General features: G+C 37.6%; 1 protein-coding gene across 5 annotated transcripts in view; it reads left to right on the forward strand.

Moving 5' to 3' along the window:
* Positions 1-27,667, forward strand: part of cacna1bb (calcium channel, voltage-dependent, N type, alpha 1B subunit, b) — a 148,736-nt gene that overhangs the window by 101,456 nt on the left and 19,613 nt on the right. For all 5 annotated transcript variants that reach the window (XM_082140195.1, XM_082140194.1, XM_082140196.1 and 2 more), the window contains 14 exons: positions 1,217-1,386; positions 2,403-2,529; positions 2,697-2,826; positions 3,625-3,684; positions 5,476-5,582; positions 12,196-12,292; positions 13,610-13,770; positions 15,223-15,363; positions 16,329-16,530; positions 18,093-18,257; positions 20,576-20,686; positions 23,803-23,886; positions 25,865-25,981; positions 27,424-27,489. In XM_082140195.1, the coding sequence (XP_081996321.1) occupies positions 1,217-1,386; positions 2,403-2,529; positions 2,697-2,826; positions 3,625-3,684; positions 5,476-5,582; positions 12,196-12,292; positions 13,610-13,770; positions 15,223-15,363; positions 16,329-16,530; positions 18,093-18,257; positions 20,576-20,686; positions 23,803-23,886; positions 25,865-25,981; positions 27,424-27,489 (1,738 nt within the window). The remainder of the gene's footprint in view (positions 1-1,216; positions 1,387-2,402; positions 2,530-2,696; positions 2,827-3,624; positions 3,685-5,475; positions 5,583-12,195; positions 12,293-13,609; positions 13,771-15,222; positions 15,364-16,328; positions 16,531-18,092; positions 18,258-20,575; positions 20,687-23,802; positions 23,887-25,864; positions 25,982-27,423; positions 27,490-27,667) is intronic.

The following is a 27,667-nucleotide window of genomic DNA, read 5'->3' on the forward strand; positions in this document are numbered from 1 at the left end:
ATTTTTTTTTTGTCCGTATAATGAAAGTCAATGGGAACCAAAACTGTTTTGTTATCAACATTCTTCAAAATATCTTCTTTAATGTTCCACAGAACAAAGAAACCAGTGGCCGAATGAATAAGGCATCAGCCTTCGGAACTAAGGGTTGTGGGTTCGAGTCCCATCTGTCTTGTCTGAGACAGCACAGAAAACCAGTGCCCATTGTAAAATCTTTTACTTTCTTTGGGGGGAAAAAAAGTTGTGGCCTAATGGTTAGAGAGTCGGACTTGTAACCCGAAGGTCGCAGGTTTGAGTCTCAGTACCGGCAGGAAATGTTGGTGGGGGGAGTGAATGAACAGCGCTCTCTTCCACTCTCATTATCCACAACTGAGGTGCTCTTGAGCCAGCAAATATGGCTGCCTACTGCTCCGGGTGTGTGTTCACGGAGTGTGTGCGTTCAATACTCACTGCTGTGTGTGTGCACTTGGATGGGTGAAATGCAGAGCACAAATTCCGAATATGGGACACCATACTTGAATACACACGTCACATCACTTTCTTTTCTTTCTTAGAAAGTCATACAGGTTTGGAATGACACAAGGGTGAGTAAATGATGACAGAATTTTCATTTTTGGGTGAACTATCCCTTTAAGCCATAAATAAAAAAAACATGACATTTAAGATAACAAAATACTAAAAGTGGAAGTTGCAGGAAAAAAAAATACTACAGCTTTTCTCAAAACTACACATACATATACACATTTTTGCAATATCTTTTGACCAGCTTGTTTCAAGGTGATTCTTAGTGCACGTGTGAAGTCAGTTCTCATTAGATTCACACAGGTGTAGCAGAGTAGCCAACATTTTAGTTCACATGAATTTTGAATTTGTTCCACTAATGTTTGAAAACCACAAAGAGTCCAAATACTTTTTTTCTTTCAAAGGGTTTTCTTGAAAAGTATGCTATTTTTTGTTTTGTTTTTTTAATAAATGAAATTACTTTGATATTTTGTTATATAACGCGGTGTCATTCATCATTTTATGCGAGGCATTTTGAAGCCGTGTACATTCTGAATAGACTGACATTGAGTATATGATCAGACATGGCATTTGTTGCTACAATTTTATTGTTGCTTTGATGTGCACATACTTTGCAAAGCATTAGGGAGCTCTTTGAGTTATATTGTGTATGTTGTGTATTATTTTGTTCAGATGTATAGCTTTCCAATTATTACAGGGGCAGACCGACAGAAACAGACAGCCTAGCCACCAGCCCTCTCCAGTCTCCTACTGATGAGAAGCCAGAAGTCACGGATAATCTAAAAAACAGCACCAGAGCAGGCCCAATCGGAGTCAACATCCCCGTCACCATTACTGCCCCACCAGGAGAGACCATAATCATCCCCAGTAAGTATTATTTAACATTTATCTTTGGATTTAAATAAGCAAATGCTTAAGAGTCTATGATTGGATTATTATCGCAGTGATTATTATGTTTCTAGCATATGTTTGGCAACAGTTCTTCTGACCCTAATTGATGGAGTGTGTAGCTTTTCATTTAGGAAAACAAATCATGGCCATATTCCAGGATGACAATGTCAAGATTCATCAGGCTCAAATTGTGAAAGAATGGTTGGGAGGGAGCATGAAGAATGATTTCCACACATAAATTGGCACCTCTGAGTCCAGACCTTAAATTCATTGAAAGTCTTTGGGATGTGCTGGAGTAGACTTTACAGAGTGCTTTAAGGCTGATTTATACTTCTGCGTCGGACCTACGCCGGAGCCTCTACGCTGTAGGCAACGCGTTGGTTTTCATTTATACTTCTGCGTCGTTGTCCACGTTGACGCGCAATTACACTTGCAGAGGGAGCATGTGAAACCCGAGGGAGCGGTCCTAGCAGACCAATCACAGCACTTGCGTCCGCGTAGAGTTGACGCGTTGTTAAATTTTTGGAGAGGTGCACGTCAGGGTACGCCGAAGGGTACGCGCGCTACACACAGCCTACGACGTAGCTACGGCGTGAGTTCGACGCAGAAGTATAAATTGGGCTTTACTCTTAGTCAATACAAGATCTCGACCAAAAATTTAGCTAAAAGCTAATGTTGTGATGTCATTTCCATCAAGAAGTGCATCAGTTTTTGGTCAAGATCTTGTATAACAGCAGCTTAGAAATTATGCTAAATGACTACTTTTGTGTTCCACAGAGGAATTTTTTTTTAAGTGACATGAGGGTAAATACTGTAGATGATGACAGACTATTAATTTTTGGTTGAATTATCTACTAACTATAGTATTATCCACAAGTATTATCTACTAACTACAAATTCAGCACTGCTAAAAAGAAGGCAGCTTTGAGTGTTTATTTGCCACTTGTGACATTCCCTCCTCATCTTTGCTCTAATGATTATCTGTTTGACAGTGAACAACATTGATGGTGACAGTCTACTGCTGAACGAGGAAAAGAAGGATCTTGATGAGCTAAATCAGAATGCGCCCAAACACATTCTGCCATACAGCTCCATGTTTGTGTTTGGTCCAACTAACCCGTGAGTTAAACCCCAAACCCTATATGTTCTAGCACAATCTTCAGGAGAGACATGAAATGTGTATCACATATATTACCTGCATAGAACTGCTGTGAATAAACATTTAGATTTCGATGTACCTACTGAATAGTGTGAATAAGTTTTGTGTCTTCATGTTGCCTCTGTAGAGTGAGACGGCTGTGCCATTATGTGGTGAACCTGAGGTATTTTGAGATGTGTATCCTCACAGTCATCACCATGAGCAGCATCGCTCTCGCTGCTGAAGACCCTGTGCAGGCCAATGCCCCCCGCAATGACGTAAGACACACAGACACTTGCAAATGTCAAGAAATGAAAAATTTCCAGACCTGAAAAAGTATATTTAGTGAATCGTCTTGCCACATCTGTTTTAAATATAACCATTTTTTTAAAGTGCTATCTTATAAATCTATAAAATGCAACAAACTTTGATCTCATTGTCACTGTCTTTCGTTGTAAGCTGGGGTTATGACATCAGTGGAGTTTACATAACTCAAGACCAGTCCTGTAGGGCAGTATGGCAGCCCTTGTCTGAAATGTCATGCTGAAATGTCACTAGCCCATCTTGACTGGCTTTTGCACAATTTTTTTTTTTCCGGGAAAGCCTGCGAGAAGACTTCAGACTGCATTAGCCCATAAATGTAGCCGTGCTCTCTGAATAACAGAGAATTACATGTACACATGTCTTCAAGAATCCCACTGTCCACTGTTTTCTCTGTAATTGATTCATTGAGGGTGATCGGCTTGTCTGATGAATCTCTGCTTTCACACAATATTCCCCAACTGCTCATGTGGGAGGAATGAAAGGATGGAAAAACTTGAGTGTTTATTCAAAACATCTATTTTTGTCTCTCAGAAAAATACATTGTACATCATGTCTGTTCTGTTTTGAAGATTATTGAATTACTCGCTGAATCATAGCTGCAGTGGGGCCCAACACTATGGTTTACACAGATTTTTTTCCAGTATTTATGGCATCATATGCTTTCCCTTGCTCAAACGGTCTGTGGGACTGCAGAAATAGGAAGAAAATTACTTCTTATTTCTAGCACTCACACTGTTTTGTGGTTCCCTCAGGTGCTGAAATATCTAGATTACGTCTTCACTGGTGTGTTCACATTTGAGATGGTTATAAAGGTAAATAAAACCTCCTTGTCATTGACACAAGAATATATGTTTATTTTTTGCTGTATGAAATTTTATATATATATATTGTATATCCATATACTATATATATATATATATATCATATTTTTTATAATTTTTATTAGGGCTGCCAATCGATAAAAAAATGTAATCGCGATTAATCGCATGATTGTCATGAGTTAACTCACAATTAATCGCATTTAATCGCACATTTTTTTATTTGTTCTAAATGTACCTTAAATTAATACTTTTCAAGTTTGTAATACTCTAATCAACGTGGGCATGGATACATATAGATGCTTTATGCAAATGTATGTTTATTATTGAAACCATAGTCAATATAGAGCATAAGGACGAGACATGTTTCAAAGGTCATAGATGTTTTTCAAAGAACTTGTTCATGTCTATTAGACACATGTAGAAGGAACAAAAAAATGCCAGGTTACCATTACTTCTCTTTCTTTGCACTGAGCAATTTACTAACACAAACATGTTTAGATTTTGCATGACAGGGCAGCTCTTCTGAAAATGCTAAATGTACATTTATTATTTATTATTACATTGTAGTTTGTCTCTCTCTGTGCCCATTTTGATGAAGCTAAATTCTCAATAAAACTGTTTTCATTGGTATATTTTACTGTTTCTGTTGTCAAACAACGGAATGAATTTGAAATGGTGACTGAAACGCGACCCATTAAGATAACCAGCTCTCCCTTCCAAGATGTTAAGTTAATCTGCACAACAATTCTGATAATCGAGCCGTCGTCTGGTGAAATCAAATTCACATAAGATAAAGACAATATCTGTGCTCTGATTTCGGCTATACTTGTAAAATTAGTGAAGCAACATAATATCTGTGCTTAACTGAATTAAAGCACTGCTCCTCCGCGCGAGACGCAGAGAGAGAGAGAGAGAGAGAGAGAGAGAGAGAGCGAGCGAGCGAGAGAGAGAGAGAGAGAGAGAGAGAGAGAGAGAGAGAGAGAGAGAGAGAGAGAGGTGCGCGCGCGTGCTGATAGAGCAGTACCGGCGGTACCGGTAGATTCTCAGAAACTAAATAAGGTTTGGGCGCTTTGTTGAAGGGAAAAAATCACTAAAGGGGTCTGCAATGTCGCTAAGTTGGCAACACTGTGTATCTCCATTTCTCCAACTAGAGGTTAGGCCACGGGTCAAACAGAAAATACGCGCTGCGTTAATCGCGCGTTAAAAAAATGAGTGCCGTTAATATGATTTTGCGTTAACGCGTTATTAAGCCCTAATTTTTATTAAATTTACACTACCCTACCCTGTTTGGGATTGGCATGATTTATTCATGTTTTTTTTTTTAAAGAAGCCTCTTATGCTCACCAAAGCTGCATTTAATTGATCAAAAAACAGTAAAAACAGAAATATTGTGAAATATTATTACAATTTGAAAGAACAGATTTCTAATTTAATATATTTTAAAATGTAATTTATTCCTGTGAAGACAAGGCTGAATTTTCAGCATCATTACTCCAGTCTTCAGTGTCACATGATCCTTCAGAAATCATTATAATATGCTGATTTGCTGCTCAAGAAACATTTCTTATTATTATCAATTTTGAAAACCGTTGTACTGCTTAATATTTTTGTTGAAACCCTGATGATTTATCTTCAGGATTCTTTGATGAATAGAAAGTTCAAAAGAACAGCATTTATTTGGTAACATTATAAATGTATTTACTGTCACTTCTGATCAATTTAAATGTGTCCTTGCTTGAATATAAGTATTCATTTCTTTTTTGTTCACCTCCTTCCTTCTAGATGATCGATCTTGGGCTGCTGTTGCATCCTGGGTCTTACTTCAGGGACCTGTGGAACATACTGGACTTCATTGTAGTCAGCGGCGCTCTGGTGGCCTTCGCCTGCTCGTGAGTGGCTTTTTTTGTAATTCTGTCAGAGCGGAGCAGAGACGAGCAGACTGTCAGTTCAAATCCAGCAAGAGAGCATTCAGTCGAAAATGACAGAAACAGGATGTGACTGCTCGCTGTTTATTTTCTGGTGTGAGATGAAGCTTTGTGATGAGGCGAAGTGTGGCATCTGTGTGCAGTTTGGTCTTAGGAACTGATCGGTTTAACGTGCATCTGTTTTTTTTTAGCTCATAATGGGATCGTGTGCAGCGCGCACACCTGTGCTAATGGTTCGGATTTAGTATTTCCCACAGGATCTGAGCCAGACAGTTGCAGAGAGGACACATTTCCCAACGGTTTTCCTTTAAGGCTACGTCTACATAGTCATCCTGATACATTTGAAAACGGCGTTTTCGTTTCAAAACACTCCGTCCACACTAGCGTTTTCCAAAAGTTTTTCATCTACACTGAAACCACGTCGGAAAAGGCTAAATTCACTTTACTGCGCATGCGTAAACCCTCAGAAAAGCTCACTGAGATGATACAGACGGATCTGACATGATAAAGTTCTCATGCTATTCTTCTTGCAGGATCATTTTATTTAGCAAAATATCTCAGCATTCACTGATGCGTTCAGGTCGCACTCAATCACCATTATATATTTGGTCTAAAACGCAACTGCGATATGAAGAGTGTACAAAGTAACATATGTTTAGCAACAGTGTTAAAGTGAATAGCACATAACAGGTGCTCAGGTGCTAAATGCGTCATCCATTCTCACAGTCCACACTACAACGTGAAAACTGTGTTTTAAAATGTATCCACTTGGGAAAGTTTTCAAAAAGCTCAGATTTCGCAGGACAAAACGCTGTCTCAGTGTGGACGGAAGGCCAAAACAGAGAGTAAAAGATGCGTTTTTAAACTAAAACGTATTAGTGTGGACAAGGCCTTATTCTTTTTGTTTCTGAGCCACCCATGATAATTAGTAATGATTTCCTTAGTGTGCTATTTCTCATCTAATTGATTGAATTAAAAAATTTCATTTGATGGATGATAAAGCAGCAATAAAATCCCCTAGACTCACAATGATGTAGGTGCCTAGCAACCACCTAAGCCACAAGCTACCCTAGCAACCACATTGCAACACGCTAACAACCAGTCAGAAAATTTTGCAACCATATAGCCATGGCAACCACCGTGACATCACGACGGCATGAGTTTTTCATAGCCGAGAGCCAACATAATGTAGTTTATGAACCCAGTCGGGTACAGATTTCTCTGCAAGGCAAACATAAACGCACACACACACATTTGGTTTGACAGCGCGTGTGTGATTTGTGTAATGAATCCAAGGTCTAGTGTGGCTGAATCTTCTTAGTCGTCATGTGCAGATGCTGAGCTGTCTCTCGATCTCCACCTCTGCATTTGACAGAGAGACCCTGGGGTGCTTTAAAATAGCTGAAAAAGAGGTGAGAGAAAACTGCTCCGCTTTTGAGACCAGACATTTTGTGTGAGTTTGCAGCTGTATTATTCAGTAGTGCAGAAATTCTCCACCAGCTCTGACTGGCACCTGTGCTTCTGATGGTGGTTCTACAGCATATTCACCGTGATTTTGCCAAGAAAGACATGTTCCTGGATCCTAACTATACTTCTAACCATATCCCCACCCCTAAACCTAACCCTATCAATAACTTATCCCTAAAATCAGAGGGAAATAATACGTGAATAACACTGATTTAGAAGTACTTTAACCTGGTTTCAAGCCTAAGCCTAAACTTGTCCCTCAAATCTAATTGGTTGATTGGAATGTTGTTCCATGATCAACAAAGATGTTGATCCAGGAACATGTTGTACTTGGAGAAATCACGTTCACCAAGAGTTTCTTATGCTACGGACACTTTTGCCCCTGTGGATTTACAAAACACACACTATTTTTTATTATTCTATTTTATTTACATTGTTAATAAAAAATTAAATAAACTAATGTCCAGCAGTAGTTTCGCTTGAACCATAAACATAATGCTGCTGTTTTTGTCATTTATTTCTGGAAATCATAAGCATTTCTACAACAGTGTCATTTCCAGCAAATCTAAAAGGATGTATTGGTTTTATTAGCATTATATGGTGGAAATTACATTTAAAGTATTTTTGCAATAAAATAACCGACTCCTTTGTCTTGCTAAAGCCAATGTCTATTTTGATACACAAATGTAAATAATATTTGGTTACACTTTATTTTAAGGTGACATTACATTGTACTTACTCAAATAAGTACTGAATAATATTAATTAACAACGTGTATTTATTATAGAGTTATTAGTGTTTGTTTTATGATTAGTTACTTGCAATTATGCTCAATTTATCATGTATTAACGTGTAACTTCATCACCTTAAAATAAAGTGTTACCTAATATTTTCACATTTTCTGCATAATTTGACAAAATCCAATTAGATCAGAAATGGCACATAATTAAAATAGTAAAAACCCTAAAACTAAAAACATTATTAGGTTGGTCATGTGAAATGGCACCAGAACTGAGGGATGATTAGGTTTCAATTAATAAAATATTTACAAATATATAATTCATTTGATGATGGATTTTCATATTTTAAGATTAACATTTTGGTAAGTGTTAAACAATAAATTCTGTACATAAAAGGTATTTGAAAGTGAGAAATGATTAAGGACTGATAAAACCAAGATGGTTTTAGTGTGACCTTCATTCATATAATATAACAAAAAATAAATAAAACTTGTTCGTTTTAATAAAAAACCAACCCCTGGGACGTAAAAGTGTCTGTAGTTGAAGAAATAATTATTTAGGGCAGTATTAGCTTTGGTTTCAGTTTAATGTTGTACAGTGAATATAAATGTATCTCATATACTGTGTTTTGCTCTTTCTGATACTCCTGTGCTTGTTTCTCTTAAACTGTGCTGTAATCTTCTTTTCTCTCCTGTGCTGTTCTTCAGTGGTTTGTGTCCTGTGGGTTTTAATGTTTCTCATTCAGCTCCTTCTTTCTCCATCCATCTTTCTTTCTCTTTCTGTCTCTCTCTCTTTCTCGCTTTCTTTATCTGCCCTGTCTTTCCTTTTCGCTTGCGTTGCTTTCAGGAGCTTCATGGGGTACGCATTTGTTATTACCTGCTTCATGTTAATCTGCCTGAGTATTAGTGTGTGTTTGTGTGGATAAGTAATCGGTAGACCAGTGCAAGACATTCACAACTGGACATAAACAGCGTCTAAAATGAATTCTTAAACTCAATACACTTCAGCAAGTAAATAAAACTGAGTTACTCACAGTTCGGTATATTTGTAAGGAAGCCCAACATAATGCATTTTTAAATCGAATTTTTAGAAAGACAGAATGATACTTGCTGCTATACAGTAAGTGATGTGAGCAAATCAGATTAAAGACATTACAACCATCTAGTAAAGAAAACTTCTGTTGCGACATCTTTTATTTTTATTTTAAATTTAAATTGTATTTATCCCTTCCTTATTAAGCCACCATAAAGAAAATATAGAGAAGAGTTTGAATTTTTTTAAATGAAAAATACATCATCTCATATTTGATACACTGCAAAGAAAAAAAGCTAAATGATGAGTCCCCGTTACTGGCAGCAATCGGCGAATCCATTTTACTTTTACTTGCTGTACACAATCAGCATCCATTACCAGGAGTTGCATGAACCTCTAGCACATGCATGCATTTTCTTATAGTGTGTGTGGGTGTGTATACGTTATATATGCAGGTCTGTGACCTTTTCACATTTGTGACTCATGTTTCGATGCCTCTATATTTACTGCTGAGTGTTATTTATCTTGCAGAGATGTTACAAACAAACAGTAACTAATAATCCCCCATTGCATCATGTCTTTGATTAATGTAATGTGTTATTGTGCACTAGAGTTGCTTCGATGCTTTTTTTAATCTTTCTTTGCTGTCCGTCCTTCCACAGTGTTTCCGCTCAGTGACAGCTCTCTTCCGTTCTGATCTCATTTAATCTCTTCATGCTGATCTGCATTTACTGCTTCTTCTGTGTCTGCGACGCGCCTTATTTGTGTGTGTTTCTGTGTTTGTGCACATGTGCATGGTTTTTCATCGGTTTTCCTCGTCAGATCACAGCAAAGCGTGACCAGGTGGGGACAGTCTATATATCTATTAAAAACATACCCTTTACCCCACAACCTTCCCACGGACCACTCCAAACTCACCACCCTTCGACTCTTCCTCTCATTCAGCCTTTGCGGAAGGGGATGGACCAACTCTTTCCCAATTACATGACCTTCGACCTTTGCAAGGGCTTATAGAAACTACTACTCCTACTGTTTCCAGAGGACAGCCACCCCTTATGATAATGGTCAAACAGAAGCTGAATTAATTCTGATTATTGCTGTTAAATTGCATAAACTGAACATCTGCTACATAGATATCAAAATAAGTTCTATAACCAACTTGTTTTGAATATGGATAAGCAGTGAAAACAGCAGATGGATGTTTTTACTGTCCTTGTATTTTAGAAGCTAGTTGATGGCAGATCGCTCTAAAATTCTCATATTCCTTCACTAAACATTTGTGGATAAAACTCACAAGCTGTCAATAAATATCTGGATAATATGGGGAAATATAAATGTTTGCATCCAATTTTATATAACTAAAACATAAAAAATAATATGAAAAATATAGCATTTTGCATAAAAATTAAGCCCATTATTCAAGACACACACACACACACACACACACACACACACACACACACACACACACACACACACACACACACACACACACACACACACACACACTATATATATATATATACATGTAAACATTTGTTGTACTATAGTTTTATATGATATATAATACGAAATGTGATTGTGTACATATAATATTTTGAAATTATAGTATTTATAATATTATGAACTTTCACAATTACCAGAAACAAAAGTTTTTATCTTGCTTTCAATATAATTTCACTGGACCTCATGTGTGATGGGTGGTTGGAAACAGATAGTCCTCTGAAATCTATGGGAGTATAGTTGACTGTCTCATTAAGCAGAGATCCACATGCACCCATGGGGTGTGTGTGTGTGTGCGTGTGTGTGTATGACAGACAGACATTGCATGGACATTGCATGCCAGAGTGATAGAGACCCAACTCCTCATGGGAGAGAAAAAGTAAGCAGAACAATCACAGAGCTAAGCTATGGCTCCTTAAACCCACTCTTTTTAGGATTGGGAAGCAAATGCTTATTTGCAATGCAGAGCATTTGAAGTTTGTATTTTGAATGATGAATGTAAAGAAAACGTTCATCTTCAGAGTACTTTCAACTGTCAAGGACACATCTCACCGGTCAGAAAGGACTCAGCCTTTTTGGTTTAAACAAGGTTCAAATTGAGGTCATTCTTGTGTTTAGACGTGGCTGCTGAAGTTTAGAGTAAAAGTTTTTAAATAGCCTTTTCTTATCTTTTCAGGTGAGTTCCCTTCTGTTGAACTGTGTAATTTCATCTGTCATTCAATGCGAATCTACCAGCTGTAACATTCAGAGAATGAATTTTTCAGTGTGGCATTGATGTTGACAGTCTTCTGTGACTTCATTTAACTTCAAGTCAATCCTGAAAATAGTTAAACTGAACGGAACTCAAACATTAAAGCGACATTCATTATTAAGACTTTAAAAGGGTTTATTTTATGTTTAATACATTTCATTAGTGGTTCATCACTGTTATGATTTCTCAAAAAAAAAGAAAGAAAAAGGTATTAAACTTCATTAAACTTGTAGCTTTAGATTTCATGGCTTTTGCCTGGTGTATTGTTTTGTTTTTTTTTAACGAAAAACTTAAACTTCTCTTAAACTTGCAGTAAATAATGCACCTGAACCATATTTAGAGACCACAGAGGCTATTTGCTAATAACACATACACTATGGTAAAACTGTGTCTTAAAAACTAGTCTGTCTTATATTTTGGATTTGAATTTGGCCAATCTACTTTTTTCTAATGTAAATTATTATTTTTAAAGTTATGGTCTTAAAGAAAAAAAATATATGACTTGTATGATGAATCTTAGAAGTTTATGCAACTGGTCACAGAAAATCATAGAGATTCGGTGTCTTTTGGCTTAGGCCAGTAAATAACCACTAGCGATCTAATAGTAAAGTAACTCCCACAACATCCTAGCAACATGGCGGCAACATTTTTTTTTATTTTTTATTTTTTTTTTATTATTTTTTAGCTTTTCAGCATCAGAATATGACTTGGCCAACTGTGGTTTTTACAAAGAAATCATTCCTGCTGAATGGATTGTTTCTTTGTATCTTTTTCTGGTAAATGAGTGTTATTTTACAGAAATATTACATGTTAAATTATATTTATTGTCATGCTCAGAGGTAGGTTTGTTTCTGTAAAATAACCTCCCCTTAAAGGCATGCTTTCTACTAACCAAATGACCTCTAGCTAATGTAATTCTGAATTACATGATGGGCTGGAGGAAGTGATTAGCTCATGAAAATGTAATTGAATTAAGGCTTTGTGCATGTGCTGGCAGATGACATCAAAATGCATCAAGTGTATGTTAAAATGTGTAAATGCAAGTGTGTTAAAATGTCTCTGAGTCATTGCTTTTTCCTTACAGGGGAACAAAAGGCAAGGACATCAACACCATCAAGTCCCTAAGGGTCCTTCGAGTCCTGAGGCCCTTGAAGACCATCAAACGTTTGCCCAAACTCAAGGTAATGTCCCTGCTTAGCTCTTATCTTACTCCTCTGAGAGCATGCAAGTGGAATTATGGGGTTTTAGTTTTAAAATGACAAGATCAGATCCACCAGTGAAAGATTACCATTCGCTAAAACTCATAGAGGGTCTATCAGTTAAGGTGTATTCAGTCTTCCTGAGAGGCATTGATAAAAAAGATTCTAACGATAGTGTTTTCCATGCTGTTGTTGTATTGTTCAGTAAAACTAAAACTATATTGGTATATTTTGGTATTTGAAATAAAGCTTAAAATATGAATCATTTAAAATGAAAAGTGAAAGCGAATTTAAAATATTTGTAATTACTATAACAGTATGTATAATAATACTAAAATAACATGCTCGCAGAATAAACCGTTTTTGATTCAAAGACCTGATAAGGCAATAATAAAGATTTTCAGCGAAATTGATAACACATGCTTAATAACTCTGCACACTTCATAATGTGACCTTGTAAATGTGTAGTTTTACGGTAAAATGGAAAATGAAATAAAATGCAATAAATGCAGGATATTGAAGTTAATAATGCACTTAGTGTCTTAGCACCCCATCTGAACTGTTAGGCAAGGAAAAAAATTCTGAAGCTGCCACTGTGATATTGTGCTTGTTTGTGTGAATATGTTGCAGGCAGGGATGCCCCTTGTGTAGCCCTCGACATTAACAGCCTTGTCGCATCTTTCTCTCTAATCAAATCACACACTTAGGCACACAAACAAATCGTTTTAGAGACACTTACTGTTATCTCATTACATGGCTAAATTATAAATTTAAACTATTATTTCACAGCATCATTTATTCATTTGGCTGAAGATTCATCACCGGTGGCATTAAAATAAATAATAGACTAACAAACAAAACTGCAGTTTAGGTTAGGTTCAATACTAATGCACAGATAAAGCCTCACAGGGCCACAGAGACATTTATCCTGCCTACAGAGATCTTATTAGCATTAATGGTGAAAAATATATATTACTCAGTGCTAATAATGATACCCTGAGGAAATTAAACAAGCAGAAATGACAGAAAAATTAGTAGATTTACACATCTTACACTTATTTTATCCTCAGCCTTAGTGCAATCATGTGATTATCTAGAGCAAGAGGAGCAGTAATCAATTATGTCACAGCCTACAGTTAGCGAAGTTGTGTGCTATCACAAAGGCCTTGTGACTTTAACACACAACGACACATTCTACTCAGATGGATTTAATGAAAGTGTGCATTATGGTCTGCACGTGGCAGTGAAGCTGTCCACTGTTTGCAGGAGATTTGATTTGTGCCGTTTGTGTGTCTCCAGGCCGTGTTTGACTGCGTAGTGAACTCTCTGAAGAATGTGCTCAACATCCTCATCGTTTACATCCTCTTCATGTTCATATTCGCCGTCATTGCTGTGCAGCTTTTCAAGGGGAAGTTTTTTCACTGCACCGATGAGTCCAAAGCCCTGGAGAAGGACTGCAGGTAAGGATGTGCTCTGGTTGGACTGTCTGGATGTATTCTACATGGATGGATAGATGGATAAAGGGAAGAGAAAGAGTGGATGGAGGGAGGAGGATGAAAGTGAAAGTAGAAAATATGGAAAGGATAAGGGAAGGAAGGTTGTCAGGCAGAAAGGAAAATCTAAAGGTAAAAAGAAAAGTAAGTGTGAAGTGTTATTTTAGTATGTTTTATATACTAGTATAGTTATTTGAATTATATTATCATCTTTATTTAAATGTAAGTTTTAGTAATTGTGTTGGGAAGAGAAAGAGTGGATGGAGAGAGGAGGATGAAAGTGAAAGTAAAAAAAGATGGAGAGGGAGGAAATGGAAGGAAGGTATTTAGGCAGAAAGGAAAATCAAAAGGTAAAAAGAAAAGCAAGTGTGAAGTAGTTTTATATACTAGTATAGTTATTTGAATTAATTTAAATAAATTTTTTTGTAATTGTGTTGATCTTAAATATTACTGTTTAAGTTTAATTTATTTATATTTCAGTTTTAGTTCATTATTAGTTTTTATTTATTTTTTAAGCTTGTAATTTTAGTGGTTCAACTTAAACATATTTCAGTTAGTTGCCAATGGAACATTTCAAAATATTCATCTAATATTTATATTTTATTTTTTTCAGCCTTATTTCAAAGAACTAAAATGTTTTTATAGTTTTAGTTAACAAATAATAACCCTGGCACAAAGGAACTAGAGAGAACGAAAGAGGAAAAGGAAAGGGAAGGAAAAGTGCAAAGGAAGGATGGAAAGACACAGGGTAAAAAGGAAATGAAATGAAGAGTGAATGAACAGGAAGGGATAGTAAGGCAGGAAGGGATAGCAAGGCAGGAAGGGATAGGAAGGCAGGAAGGACAAAAAGACAAAAGGTGGAAAGGAAGAATGAAGGAATGGAAGGAAGAGTGAAGGTAGGCAGGCAGAAAGGAAGGAAATACAAAAGGTAAAAAGGAAAGGAAGAGTGAAGGAATGGAATGAAGGAAGAGCAAAAATAGGGAGCAAGGAAAGAAAAACGAAAGATAAACGGAAAGGATGAGCGAAGGAAGGAAGGCAGAAAGGCAGGAAGGCAGCAAGGAAGGAAGGAATGGGAAAATTAAATTAAGGAAGGAAGGAAGGAAGGAAGGAAGGAAGGAAGGATGGGGAAAATTGAAGGAAGGAAGGAAGGAAGGAAGGAAGGAAGGAAGGAAGGAAGGAAGGAAGGGGAAATTAAATTAAGGCAGGGAGGAAGGAAAGAGGAAAGGAAGGGAATGAAAAAGAAGAGGAAAGAAAGGATGAAAGTCAGAGGAAAAAAGGAAAAGGGACAGAAGGAAGTAAAGAAATTAGGAAGGAAGAATGTAAAAGAGGAAGAAGCAGAGGAAGTGGGAAAAGGAAGGATTCAAAGTAAATAAAGACAAAGGAATAGTTTGTGGTGGATTGTGTTGTGTCTGCACTCAGGGGTCAGTTCCTGGAGTACGGCAGTGATGGAGTGGCCTTGACGCAGCCGCGCGAGTGGAAGAAGTATGATTTCCATTATGACAACGTCCTGTGGGCCTTTCTGACCCTGTTCACTGTCTCTACAGGAGAGGGCTGGCCAACGTGAGTCCCCCTCATCACTCACTCACACAAACACATCATACTGAGACACTTAATGTTGCTTTTCTTACTCGAATCTCTTTCCTCTTTTACTCTATTCTGATCGAGTTTCTCGTCTTGCTCAACTCTCTCTGGTGTAATCTGTGTTTTTACTTTTAATTCCATAGAAAAACACATACTTGGTTGAGAGAAAGAAACTCAAGCGTTGAATCAAGAAAATCCAGAAAGTTTTTTTTAATAACTTAAATCCCTCTTTAACATTCAAGAGTTGCCTCTAGTACTCTGAGTTTTAATGGACGTGGACATGTTATCTTAACCACTGTATGGTACAGTATATAAACACTTTTTCCCTCTCTGCTGCTTTAAGCTGATATTTTCAGTCTGTTCTACTTTGTAAAAAGTTTTTAAATATATACTTGAATGCTTTTAAATGTGTTCATGTCTTTTTTGTTAGACTTTTTGCCTTTTTATAGAGGGACAATCAGAAAAGGGAGAGGAAGCAAAAGGGATAAAAATTCTACAGCAAATAGCGCTGAAACTAAATATGTATTCAATTTATATTTTGAACTTTTAGTGTTAGTCCGGTTTTGTAATAATCTTAACTGTTTGATGCATGAATTATTACATAATTTAAGGAAAAAATCTTAAAGTCACCATGAAATCAAAATTGACTATTCTTATTTTTAATGGTATTTTTCAGTGTTTATTATAAAAGATTTATCCATGCACATCATTATTATTTTTTTTTTAATCTATTTGCGATAGACAAAATCCTCACATTCAAGTCATTTCACGCCAATATAAGGCACAATAGGGAAGAACATACGACCGCAATTCCCATTTCCTGCCGCCTTTGTTTCTTTTACATTAAAACAAGTCTTTTCATTCTTGTAATGCATGTTTCCTCATTTTAACCTTTCTATGTTTTATGTGATCATCTTGCTGACATTCTCCCTGTGGTTCTGTAGAGTGCTGAAACATTCTGTAGATGCCACTTTTGAAGACCAAGGTCCCAGTCCGGGTTATCGCATGGAAACCTCCATCTTCTACGTGGTCTACTTTATCGTCTTCCCCTTCTTCTTTGTCAACATCTTTGTGGCTTTGATCATAATCACGTTCCAGGAGCAGGGAGATAAAGCCATGTCAGAGTGCAGCTTGGAAAAGAACGAGGTAGGTCGGGGCAGTTGGAAGCCTGCATAGTCAGTTACAATCAACCATGAACGGATGAGTAGATGGGGGGGGGGGGTTAACTGTAGACACAAATCAGTGTTGCTTAAATGGAGTTTCGGTGTATATGCAAATAAGGGCAAAGTCTTGTTTTATAAATGCACGGACAGTTTTTAGATGCCTGGAGGAGAAGCACTCTTAAGAGAATTCCTCTCACCTGTGTGAGGCCAGCGCGCCTGTCCGTCTACATCTCTACTACCTTGAGTCTTAGCTCTTTTGACAAACACATGCTCACACACACAAAGCACATAACTAAATCCCAGGAGGAACAACTAGACCAGTCAGGCAGAACTCTTTCAACTGAGTTGAAAACTCTGGCTCTGTTCTAAAACATATTAAGCTGCATTGTTGCCTGCTGTCTACTAAGGCAGCATTCAAACAGTTATTAGTACTCATAAATAACTGTTCTGAAGCACTCGATATAAGCATAGTTGCTACCTTGCTAAAAAAAAAAATTTTCAATAAAAAAACGCTGATCGGGCATTTAGCTGGGCATCCAGATGTTCTCCTAGCCTGATTAGCTGAAAAGTGTCCGAAACCTCTTTAAACCAGCTAACAGTCCAGTCTATTCAGCCTAAGAGTCCAGCTAAGACCAGGCTGGTTTAAGATGTTCTTTAGCAGTTGTAATTACTTTATATTTTTTCACGGTTTGTGAAAATATTAAAATTACAATTAGAAAATATTTAATATTTTGTTTTATTTTTGTAATGTGTTCTTGTAAATTCCTAATTTTGTTATAATATAATACTGTTTTTTGATCTGTTTGCTATTTGCAGTGGTTACTAGTATTTCATAGTGTGATTTTTAGTGAATTGTACTAATAACCAATTAGGGTCAGTTTAACCGGCAAACAGCATAATTATAAATTATAATAACAGTATATGAAACCCACAACATTTAGAAAACAAAAACATACTAAATATATTGTCCCAGTTTTTTAATTATTTGATAATTACGAGTGAGCTTTCAATAAAATTTTGACCACTGAAGTAGGAAATGTCCCCTATTTCAGAAATCTGGTCACGTTAATATATATGTTTTTATGGACTACATTTTAGGGTTTTTTTTTCAACGGAGCTCATTGCAGTGAATTCTGTGAATGTGTCATTCGAATTTGAACAAAAATCTTAAAAGGCAGCATGATTATGGAGCACTAGGTTTTGGAATGGAGGATTAATCTATTTCTTCTTTTTCTCTTTTTTCTGGTTTCTTTATATAGTATTTGTCTCTGATCTGTTTCTATATATTCTCTCAGATGAATTATTAGCCTGTGTTTAAATATTTAACTGAGCTCTGTTCAGATTTGTGCTGCTGGTTTGATGTTTGTCTACAAGCACTCATTAGTTCTTTCATTCGTTTGATTTAGAGAGCTCTGGGAATACCAATCCTGTTCTAATAATCAAACATGGAAAGATCAGCGTGATGAGTAGTTTTAAGCTTGTAGATATTCACATCAACATTTTGCTGAGGAACTCTTGATGAGATAAGTCTGCTTTCATCAACAGCGAGCTTGTATCGACTTTGCCATCAACGCCAAACCCCTGACCCGCTACATGCCGCAGGACAAGAAGTCTTACCAGTACAAGATGTGGAAGTTTGTGGTGTCCACTCCGTTTGAGTACTCCATCCTGACCATGATCGCCATCAACACGGTGGTCCTCATGATGAAGGTAAAACTGTTGTCATTTTTAATCAGTGTCTCACTAGTGTCCCACTTGGTGTACTTTTATTTACTATCCTTTTTTTCCCTAATAAATATTTAGTAATCATCATAAATTAGGTGTCATTCGACAACTCAACTCAAAATCCATCCTGTGAAAACTGTTTTGAGATCGGACTTTGCGATACCATGGAAATAGTACTTTAAATTAGCCTGGGTTTCCCCATGCTGCCTTGCGAGCAGCGCGATTTTATTCACGCTGCTAGGCAGCCTGGACACCATGGACCAGATTTTCCCCTCAAAAAGGGAACAAATCACAGAACGGGGAGGGAGCAGCAAGACGATGACGACGTCTATGCGACACACCGAAGCAGTTTGTTTATATCTATGGATCCAACATGGCATCAGACTCGAAGTTGATGCAGCCTTAGATAGTGTTCTAAGTAGTTTAGAACGCAAGTTTATTTCGTCTTCTTCCTCGTCGAATTTCTGTCGCTCTACTCTACATACGTCATCTTGTATAATTGAAACGATTGGCTATGAGCTACGTACAGGCGCATTTGATAGACATTCGTAGCGCCCAATAAACGGCTCTGGGCATTCGTAAACCACGCCTCAAATACGAGAAAATGAACATGTGGTTCCCAGACCACGTCTCAATGAGAAAGAGGTCTGACGTTAGCCAGGCTAAAGGCCCGTTCACACCAAGCACGATAACTATAAAGATAACGATAAAGAGAACTATATATGCATCCACACCAACGACCGATAACGGTCTTTTTATTCTAAGCACGCGCGTGCCCGCGCTGTCAATGATGGGATAAAAACATCGCCTAGTCAACACCTTTATGTATACAACGCCTTTTTCACTGCAACTTCAGCAATGTTGTCAAAACTAGCACTGGATAGCCTACCTGAGGTAATTTTGTTACACTATGCTAAACTGCATAATATCTCATCGTTAATAGCCTACTTCTCACCATTTATTCCCAGGATACGACCGATTGCTTTCCATATATCCATCTTTTTTAACGTATCCTTGAAAAGGGGGTTTGACTTGTCAAACAGTGGAGGATTTTTTTGTACCTCGACAATTAACTTCTCTGCAATGTCATCTGCCATTTTAAATGCGCGAGACCTTTAAATTAGAATGGATTCTGATTGGCTGTCAGTGTTTTATCGTTGGACAGCTGGAAAAAAAATCGTTCTGAAAGTGATCCCAACGATATCGTTCCTCATATCTTTATCGTTATAGTTGTGGTGTGAACTCTGTTATTCTTTAATATGGAGAACGATTTTTAGAATTATATCTTTATCGTTATCTTTATAGTTATCGTGCTTGGTGTGAACGGGCCTTAACTTTAAATCCTTTTTAGCAGATTCCTCCCCCTATAGGCGGTGTTGTTTCGCATTTTACAAACTTTACTGCACTATTTTGTAATCAAATGTTTTTCTGATCTTAAAACACATATCATTGGAAAGGTCTGAAACTCAAGGTTTCACATTTGGCCACTGTTTTGTGATAGAAGTGATATTGTGACTGACATTTATTAATTCATGTCAGTAGAGCACATAAAAATTCAGTGTAGTGTTAGTTTCATCCTGTTTCCCAAATTCTTACAGGAGCCTGCATTTTTGTGATATCAACTTCAAAATTGGAGCACAACTTGTTTAGACATATGGCCTAGGTTTGGTTTCAAGTCTAAATTATTTAGTAAAATATATCTTTTGTATAATATTTAAATGTTTAGTGCAGTATATTTACTTCACTGTAAACATAAACTTATTATTTGCCCTAGGGCTGTATTCCAAAGCATTCATGAATTGCAACCATTTTCAGAATGTATTTTCACCTCTTTACTCAAAGAGTTAACAGGTTAAAGGGAAATTTACTCTCTGGGTTTATCTAGGATGCTTTTTTCACCATAATAACTCCCTGTGGCCTGTAAGTTATACAGAAGACTTTCTAATTAAATTGAACAAAAGAGGCTATTTAGATTAAATCAGTGCATCCAAACATCCAAGCATAATGTTTTTTTTCCTTTGGGAACGGTCTCAGTTCATCAGTCAATTGTACGTCTGGAAAGCTGCCAACAGGAAGTGCCCTCTTGTGCTTTATCTGTAAGTTAGTGTGTAAAGGCATTGCAAAGGTTGATTGAGGTTCAGCAATGCTAATTATTACGTACGAAATTATGTGTGTGAATATTCAGTTATGAATAAGTCATTTCTAATTTTGGAGTCCTGAAAGCCTATTTTACAGGTCTTTTGAATATTTGAGTGAGTGCAGAGTGAGTCGCTATCACTGCGTGTTTTTTTCTTCCTCTGCAGTTCCATGATGCTCCTAAACCGTATGAGGACATGTTAAAGTGGCTGAACATCATCTTCACGGCTCTCTTCACACTGGAGTGCATTCTCAAGGTCATCGCCTTCGGCCCTCTGGTGAGAGTGGAGAGACTCTGATAACACTTACCTTTTATCATTACAGTCAGTGTTTGATACTAAACTAGTTTCCCAATCCACATATAACACAATTATGCACAGCATAGTCAGTTTACAACAGGGCTGCCAACTCTCACGCATTGAGCGTGAGACTCCCGCAATAGACACTTTTCACACGCTCTCTCATTATGTCACATAACGTTACATTTACCTCAGGAAAGCCATTTAATGACCATAGCATGTTAATTGAATAGAAAAAATAGCTAGAGAGGAGATTTTGCTGAGCACTATATTACATATTTATTATATTTTTACCTATGTCATTAAATAATTGTTATTATAACAAAAACTGCATTATATTTAATTTCATTTGTTATTTTTAACCTTTAATAATACCAGCAGATTGGGCCGTCTATGTTTACAGCATTAGGTGAGATTATTTTTTTAAATAAAATTTAAAATAAACATGTATCCAAAGTAGTCAATATTGAATCAAAATCGGAATCAAATCACAAGAATGGAATTGAAATCTTGACATTTTTGTCAAGCAATAATAAAAACTGTATCCTACCAGTCATTGTACAATGTAAACATTGTAACATGTTGTCACTAAACTTCATAAAATTATATTTAGTTACCAAATGTTGTGATGCAATATTTGTTTTTACATAGCCCCCCCCCCAACAAAAATCTCACTCCAAGCTAAACTCAAAAGTTGGCAGCCCTGGTTTACAAAAATGTCTGGATCCGTTCACACAGTTCAATCACAACTTGTTGGGTCTGGGGTGACGGGATGGGGGGCTTCTATGATATCAGACTGCGTAGCCTATAATAAAAGATAATGAATTTCAAACCTGAACCAAACATATTTTTATTCAAAGATCAACAGTCTGTCATTATTCTTTAGTCTGCCACAAAAAACAACAACATTAAAATCATGAACTCAAATGTCATTGTGAAAAGAAAAAAAAAACAATGACTGTTGTAAGTAACAGTGCATAAATCAGACCTTTCAGTATAGCCTAACGCTAATAAGCTTAAACGACGTTTTGCAGTGCCGCGAACAATCAATCACAATCAATCACTCCTTTACGCGTGCAGCAGTGACTGTCCTCGCGGCTGCAGCAACTTGCGCTCTAATAATAGGCAAAATAGGCTACAGAATATTTCGTTCTGAATTGACAGGTGCAATTTGAAAATCGATCATATATTTTTTTTTATTACATTTATATCTGCATTTATGTAAAAACTTAAACTTTCAAACATCAAAATGTCATTTATTAATATGTTTTCATGTCAAAATGACATACACACATCTTTTCCTATTCTATTTTGCCTGGAAACGCTTCCAACAGGCTTGCGTGTCGCGTGAAAAATAGGCGTCGGTTCTATTTCTAGCATGCCATGCACGCGTTTTCTGCGCGGCTCGAGGCGCGCCTGAGACGCGCGTGTCACGCAGGCAGTGTGCAAGCTCTAACCTGTTAACAGGGGAGCCGAAATAAAAACGGACACGCCACGCAGCCAGTGTGTCGCCGGCCTCAACCTCCGCAGACAGTTTTTAATGTTTATAAGACAATAACTACTCAATATTTTGCTTTAGTATAATTTTCGGGACAATTAGGGCCAGATTCGGGATTCGGGAACAGGGCCAGATTAGGGCCAGATTCGGGAACAGTTTAGATTTCGGGACTGTCCCGAATTTTTCGGGACGTCTGGTCACCCTAAGTGGTCCGAATGAATCCGAATAGTTTTAGACCTTTATGCAAGCGCGTTTAGAAAGAATCGAACCAAAAGAATGATTCATTCACGAATGATTTGTATCATAAATTTGGGACACATATAATAACTGCTGAAATATCCGCACGTAAAACGGTCAATAGTATCAAACTATATTAGCCGCACTGCCAGGAAAAGAGGAGGAGGGTGGTTGGTGCCGTCAGGCCGGATGGAGATGATTGGCGGGCCTCATGTGGCCCGCGGGCCGCCAGTTGAATAGCCCTGACGTAGGCTGATAGGTCCTTAAAGGAATAAGGAAACCTCAAGTTGTTTCAAACCTGTATGAATTTATTTCTTCTGCTGAACACAAAAGAAGATATTTTGAAGAATGTCGATAACCAAACAGTTGATGGACCCCATTGACTTCCATAGTATTTTTTTTTCCGACTGAGCGTTTATATTAGGCGGATAGGGCAACTCTTGGGCAGAATAAACTGGTAGGCTAGTTTGACCCAAAGTTGAGAGGAACTGAAAAAAAGTGAGAGTGTGAATGACTGATTTGAGTGAAAAAGCGATGCTCTGTCGGTTGATTGACCAGCCTACAGGGCCGTCAGTAGCGCAAGAACTGTGAAATCAGTGAGAGGCTAATGACGGCCCTGTGGGTGAGAAGAATGTGTAAGTATGAGTGTGGTTGTGTGTACGGTATGAGCAATGCATCATAAATCTCTCTTCAGTGCCGGATGGTCTGACCTGCAGCAGAAGGTCTCATCTCAAGCTCCATTTCCATTTATGAGGCTCATTTATTAAGAAGCTTTTCTGGTGCGTGACGCTTACGTTTACCTCACCTGTTTGGAGCCCGGGGTTGATGAATGGGTCTCGCTCATGTTGTTCTGTCCGCGATCCATGTCTAGCAGCAGTCGACTAATCTTTGCGGCGTTCATGAGAGACATGGACCCAAGGCTAAGACACCTGACAGACCGTCCTGCCATGAAAGATCTATTACATGACTCTCCAATGTCTGCTTTTTAGGCTGCCTGTTTTTGTGTGCCACATTGTCCTCACTAGAATAGTAAAAGCTTTTAAAACTGACTAGTGTTTTCACAAGTAAAACCAGTCCAAACTCAACCTAAATCGATCTAAAAATGCCCAAAGTTGTCTCTAAGGATTAGGAATAAGTGTAGATTTAAAGTGCGGTCATTGTAAATGATGAATTCACAAAATGTAGCTCTGCTGAAAATCTACTACCTTTTAACCCAGCATTATAACCGAAATCGAATGTCAAAAGTGACTCATTTTGAATGACAGAAACTCCACATGGCACATAAATAACACTCTTTATGGGAGATTTGTCTAATTCAACTGATTTCATCAGAGTTGCATATTTTTCTCAATGTGTGCAGAATTACCTGAAGGAGGCATGGAACATTTTTGACTTTGTTACTGTTCTGGGGAGCATCACAGACATTCTGGTTACTGAGATCAAGGTGAGTCATCAAAGAAACACATCAAAGTTTTTGAGAACCAAAATTCAAAGGTATTTAAAAGTAAAATCATTTTAAATCTCAACACATATATGATAGATGTTATAAATTATGTAGCTATCTTACTGCAGTGGATGTTCCAGATGAGAAACTCTTGAAGCTTTAACTTTGTCTCTTTGTGAGCTTTCAGCGTTTATTTTTTGTGTCGCATTTGTGTTGCACTTTTATTCTGTTTTCAGTTTGTCTTTGGTTAAAATCGTGGGGACAGGGTTCCATTGAAAACCTGGACCTATTAGGAAAATTGGTCAAAAATGGTCAAAAGTCACAGATTTTTTCCTTTTTAATCTTTTAAAAATCTTTAAAAAAAAGGTTTTCTCAATCTGCTTAGTCCTAAATATTTTTTTTTAAATATTAATTTAGGACTATATATATATACTCTAAATTGGACTGTATTTACATTTAAATATAGTATATTTCGTGAATCAAAAATGGGCCCATTCAAATTCGCTCCTTGCAACATTTGCACTAGATGATTTCAAATGAATTTGGTTTAGACCTTAGACCTGTTGTAAGACCAAATCATCTGCTGAAAATGACAATCCGGAGATCTCCCCCAATGACTTTTGACAGCCGCGTCTCTGCGTGTAGGAGACGGACTCCGGCCTCTCCTAACGATTTCACTGTGACTCTTATTTTCATGCTAAATCTCTGTTGGCACCTGTCCCCTTCCTTTCCCCAACGGACTGCACAGACGGTAAGTGGCTTCATCGCTCCTGCACTGCTTGTCTTCATCCAAACCTCTCCTCCTGTCAAACATCTTTATGCTAATTTTGAATGCTCACCTTTTTACCTGCTGAGATCAGGCTTGACTATTTTCGAACTTGTTCAATCCAGCACCAGGCTTGGATGTGAAGGGTGGGGGGGTGGGGGTGGGGGGATTTGTAAGGTCTATTCACTGTAGCCATGTTTCCATCCACATATTTGTATGCAAATTTTGGGATATCACATAAAAGATGCTGTATGGAAACACCAATGTGTGCATAAATTCTAAATATGCACTTAAAAATCTGATAATTTTTTCATGCAATGAAAAGACATGCACATAAACTATGCTGTAAACACATTACTGAATAAATCCCTTGATGCGCAAAAAAAAAACTCACGTGACTTTGCCTCAGCAGTGGATGTGATTGGATAACTGGATTAACCAGCGGATCAGTTTCATTGCACAGCATCTCAATGTTGTTTTAGTTATTCTGAAAGGCCTGAGCCAAAGTCTGTCATCAAAATGATTTGGTATAATGACCTCCCAGAACTCTCACATGAGTTGCGTTCACAAACACATCTGAACGCGTTCGTCTGCACTCTCTGAGGCGCAAGCCAATTATAATGTAGGATTGTGAAGTGATGATTTTGTTTCTTGAACGGTGCTTTATTTGCAGATGTTTTTGCTATATTTCAATTTTGTGCACACTGTTAGTTAAATTTGCGAAGGTAGATGGAAACATAGCTATTGACGAATAAATGTTCCCTATATTTACCCCCTTTTCCAGTATTGAAAGAGTAGGGATGGGTGGTATGTGTATGGGCAATATATAATGTGAAGTCTCGGGTCAATTGTTATGAATAATTTTCCGTTGGTTTGCGTCCATCAAGTTCCAAATAATAAACTGAAAATCTAAAATATACTAAAATATATCTTTAATTTGTGAAGTATTGTTACGTTTATTTTGTTACTGTGATATAAGATTTTGGTCATATCGCCCATCCCTAATGGATAAAAGCATGTTCATGCAAGACTATTCATGCATCATAACCAGACTATCAACAACATTGTCCTGCATGAGACTAACTAGTTTTAATGCCTTATCAATAACAGATGCTGACACTCTGACTGACTGAGGATGCGTCCTCGTCTCGGGTTCAGATACAGCACCAGTGATGCGGCTCTGATCTTTCTTTCTTTCTTTCTTGTATCCAGGATAAGAGGATTAATCTGAGTTTCCTGAGACTCTTCCGTGCCGCTCGTCTCATTAAACTCCTCCGGCAGGGCTACACCATTCGCATCCTCCTCTGGACCTTTGTTCAGTCATTTAAGGTCAGACCCTAAACCTTGACTTTACTCTGACAACTTAGACAACATTAAAGGTACAATATGCAAGAATTTTTTTGCCGCTAGAGGGCGCTACATTCCAAACAACAACAACGGCGTAGCTTGATGACGATGTGAAGGAGCGTGGAATGATGGGAACTGTCGTTTTAAACTCCACCGTGGATGTAAATCAGTCAGACGGGAATCGAAAAATCATGTTCATGGATGAGGCTAAGTTCTATTTTTATAAATGTTGCGTTTAATGACATGCTTTTTGTGGCGAGGGGGGCGTGGTTCAGCGCGGTCTGTAACGGGAGAGAGAAGAGACGAGCAAGTAGATCAAGTGCAAAGTATTATTGGCGTGGAGAGCTTATAAGCCGCGCTGGAACGAGAGAGAGACTGGAGAGAAAATTGGACGCAGAGAAAGAGAACCGGTGGATCCGAGCTCTCATTTTTGAACTGTTTTGTGCCGTCGCGGTTGCCACGGTGAATGCGCGGCTTTTGTTTGTTTTGCTTTATTTTAATAAAGTACGAGTCCCAGTCACGCCGACCCGTCTTCTTCCTGACTCTTGAACCTCATCACACTTTTATTTCATTAAAATGAATTAACCGCAAGAAAAGTAAGGTTTAATACTAAATTGGTTATCATAGATGTTACTGTATTTGTTGAATTCATTGTTGTGATAACGCTGCGCAGTTTTACGTGTTCTAAACAATTGTTGTAAAAGTACATTCGAACATGCCCACATCATTTGCCAAAATACTGATTCATCTTTATGTATAACACATGCTATGTTTATTTACATGGCCATAAACACCAGACGTGATAAACAATGTCAATAAACTAAACACAAATCTAAAGCAATAATACTTTCCTTACATAAACATAACTATTACCGAATGCTACATTTGGAAAATATAAAATTAAGCATGCTTTGTCGACAGAACCAGCAGCAATCGGTAAAGAATAATTGTGTACCATAACGACTGCAAGAAACAAGCTAAAGTTTGTAGCTTGATAGACGCTACAACTACAACTTCCGCATTTGTCCAGGACTCCACGCAGTACGAGCGGAAACCGAGGGTGACGCGGATATGACGCAATTGACTGGCGACTCCCAGCTCACCCCTGCTCTAACGCCCCGTTTCCTTGGATAAAATCGCAATTTTCTCACGATTTAAAAATAGTTGGAAACATTTGGGATATTGTAAGTAATCAACTTAACAAAATATATAACACTGGCCTTGAGATTTTGGGATATTTTAATGCAAAATTCTTACATATTGTACCTTTAATTGTAAACAATAACACTTTTTGTGAACAGATAATAACATTGTATAATACATTCCTATGGTCTTTTCCTGAGTAGATCAGATGCATCAGAATCAGTCTAATGTTGCTTTTAAGATTTTTGTTTGTCTCTAAAACAACTGTATTTTGTCCTCAGGCTCTGCCGTATGTGTGTCTCCTCATTGCAATGCTATTCTTCATTTACGCCATCATCGGGATGCAGGTGAGATCCAGAGAGCTTTAAAAGCCTCTGTTGCTTTCTCATAAACATTATTCTTCATGCAACCTTTCCATCTGAGCCTGTTACACCAGTGGATCTCATCACCAGAGCTTCTACACGCGTCACGCTTCACGTTTAACAGCTTCAACGAGATAAACAGAGTATTGATCTTGGGTTTATT

The sequence above is a fragment of the Leuciscus leuciscus genome (genome assembly GCF_965113295.1).
Source record: "Leuciscus leuciscus genome assembly, chromosome: 16".
Lineage (NCBI taxonomy): Eukaryota > Metazoa > Chordata > Actinopteri > Cypriniformes > Leuciscidae > Leuciscus > Leuciscus leuciscus.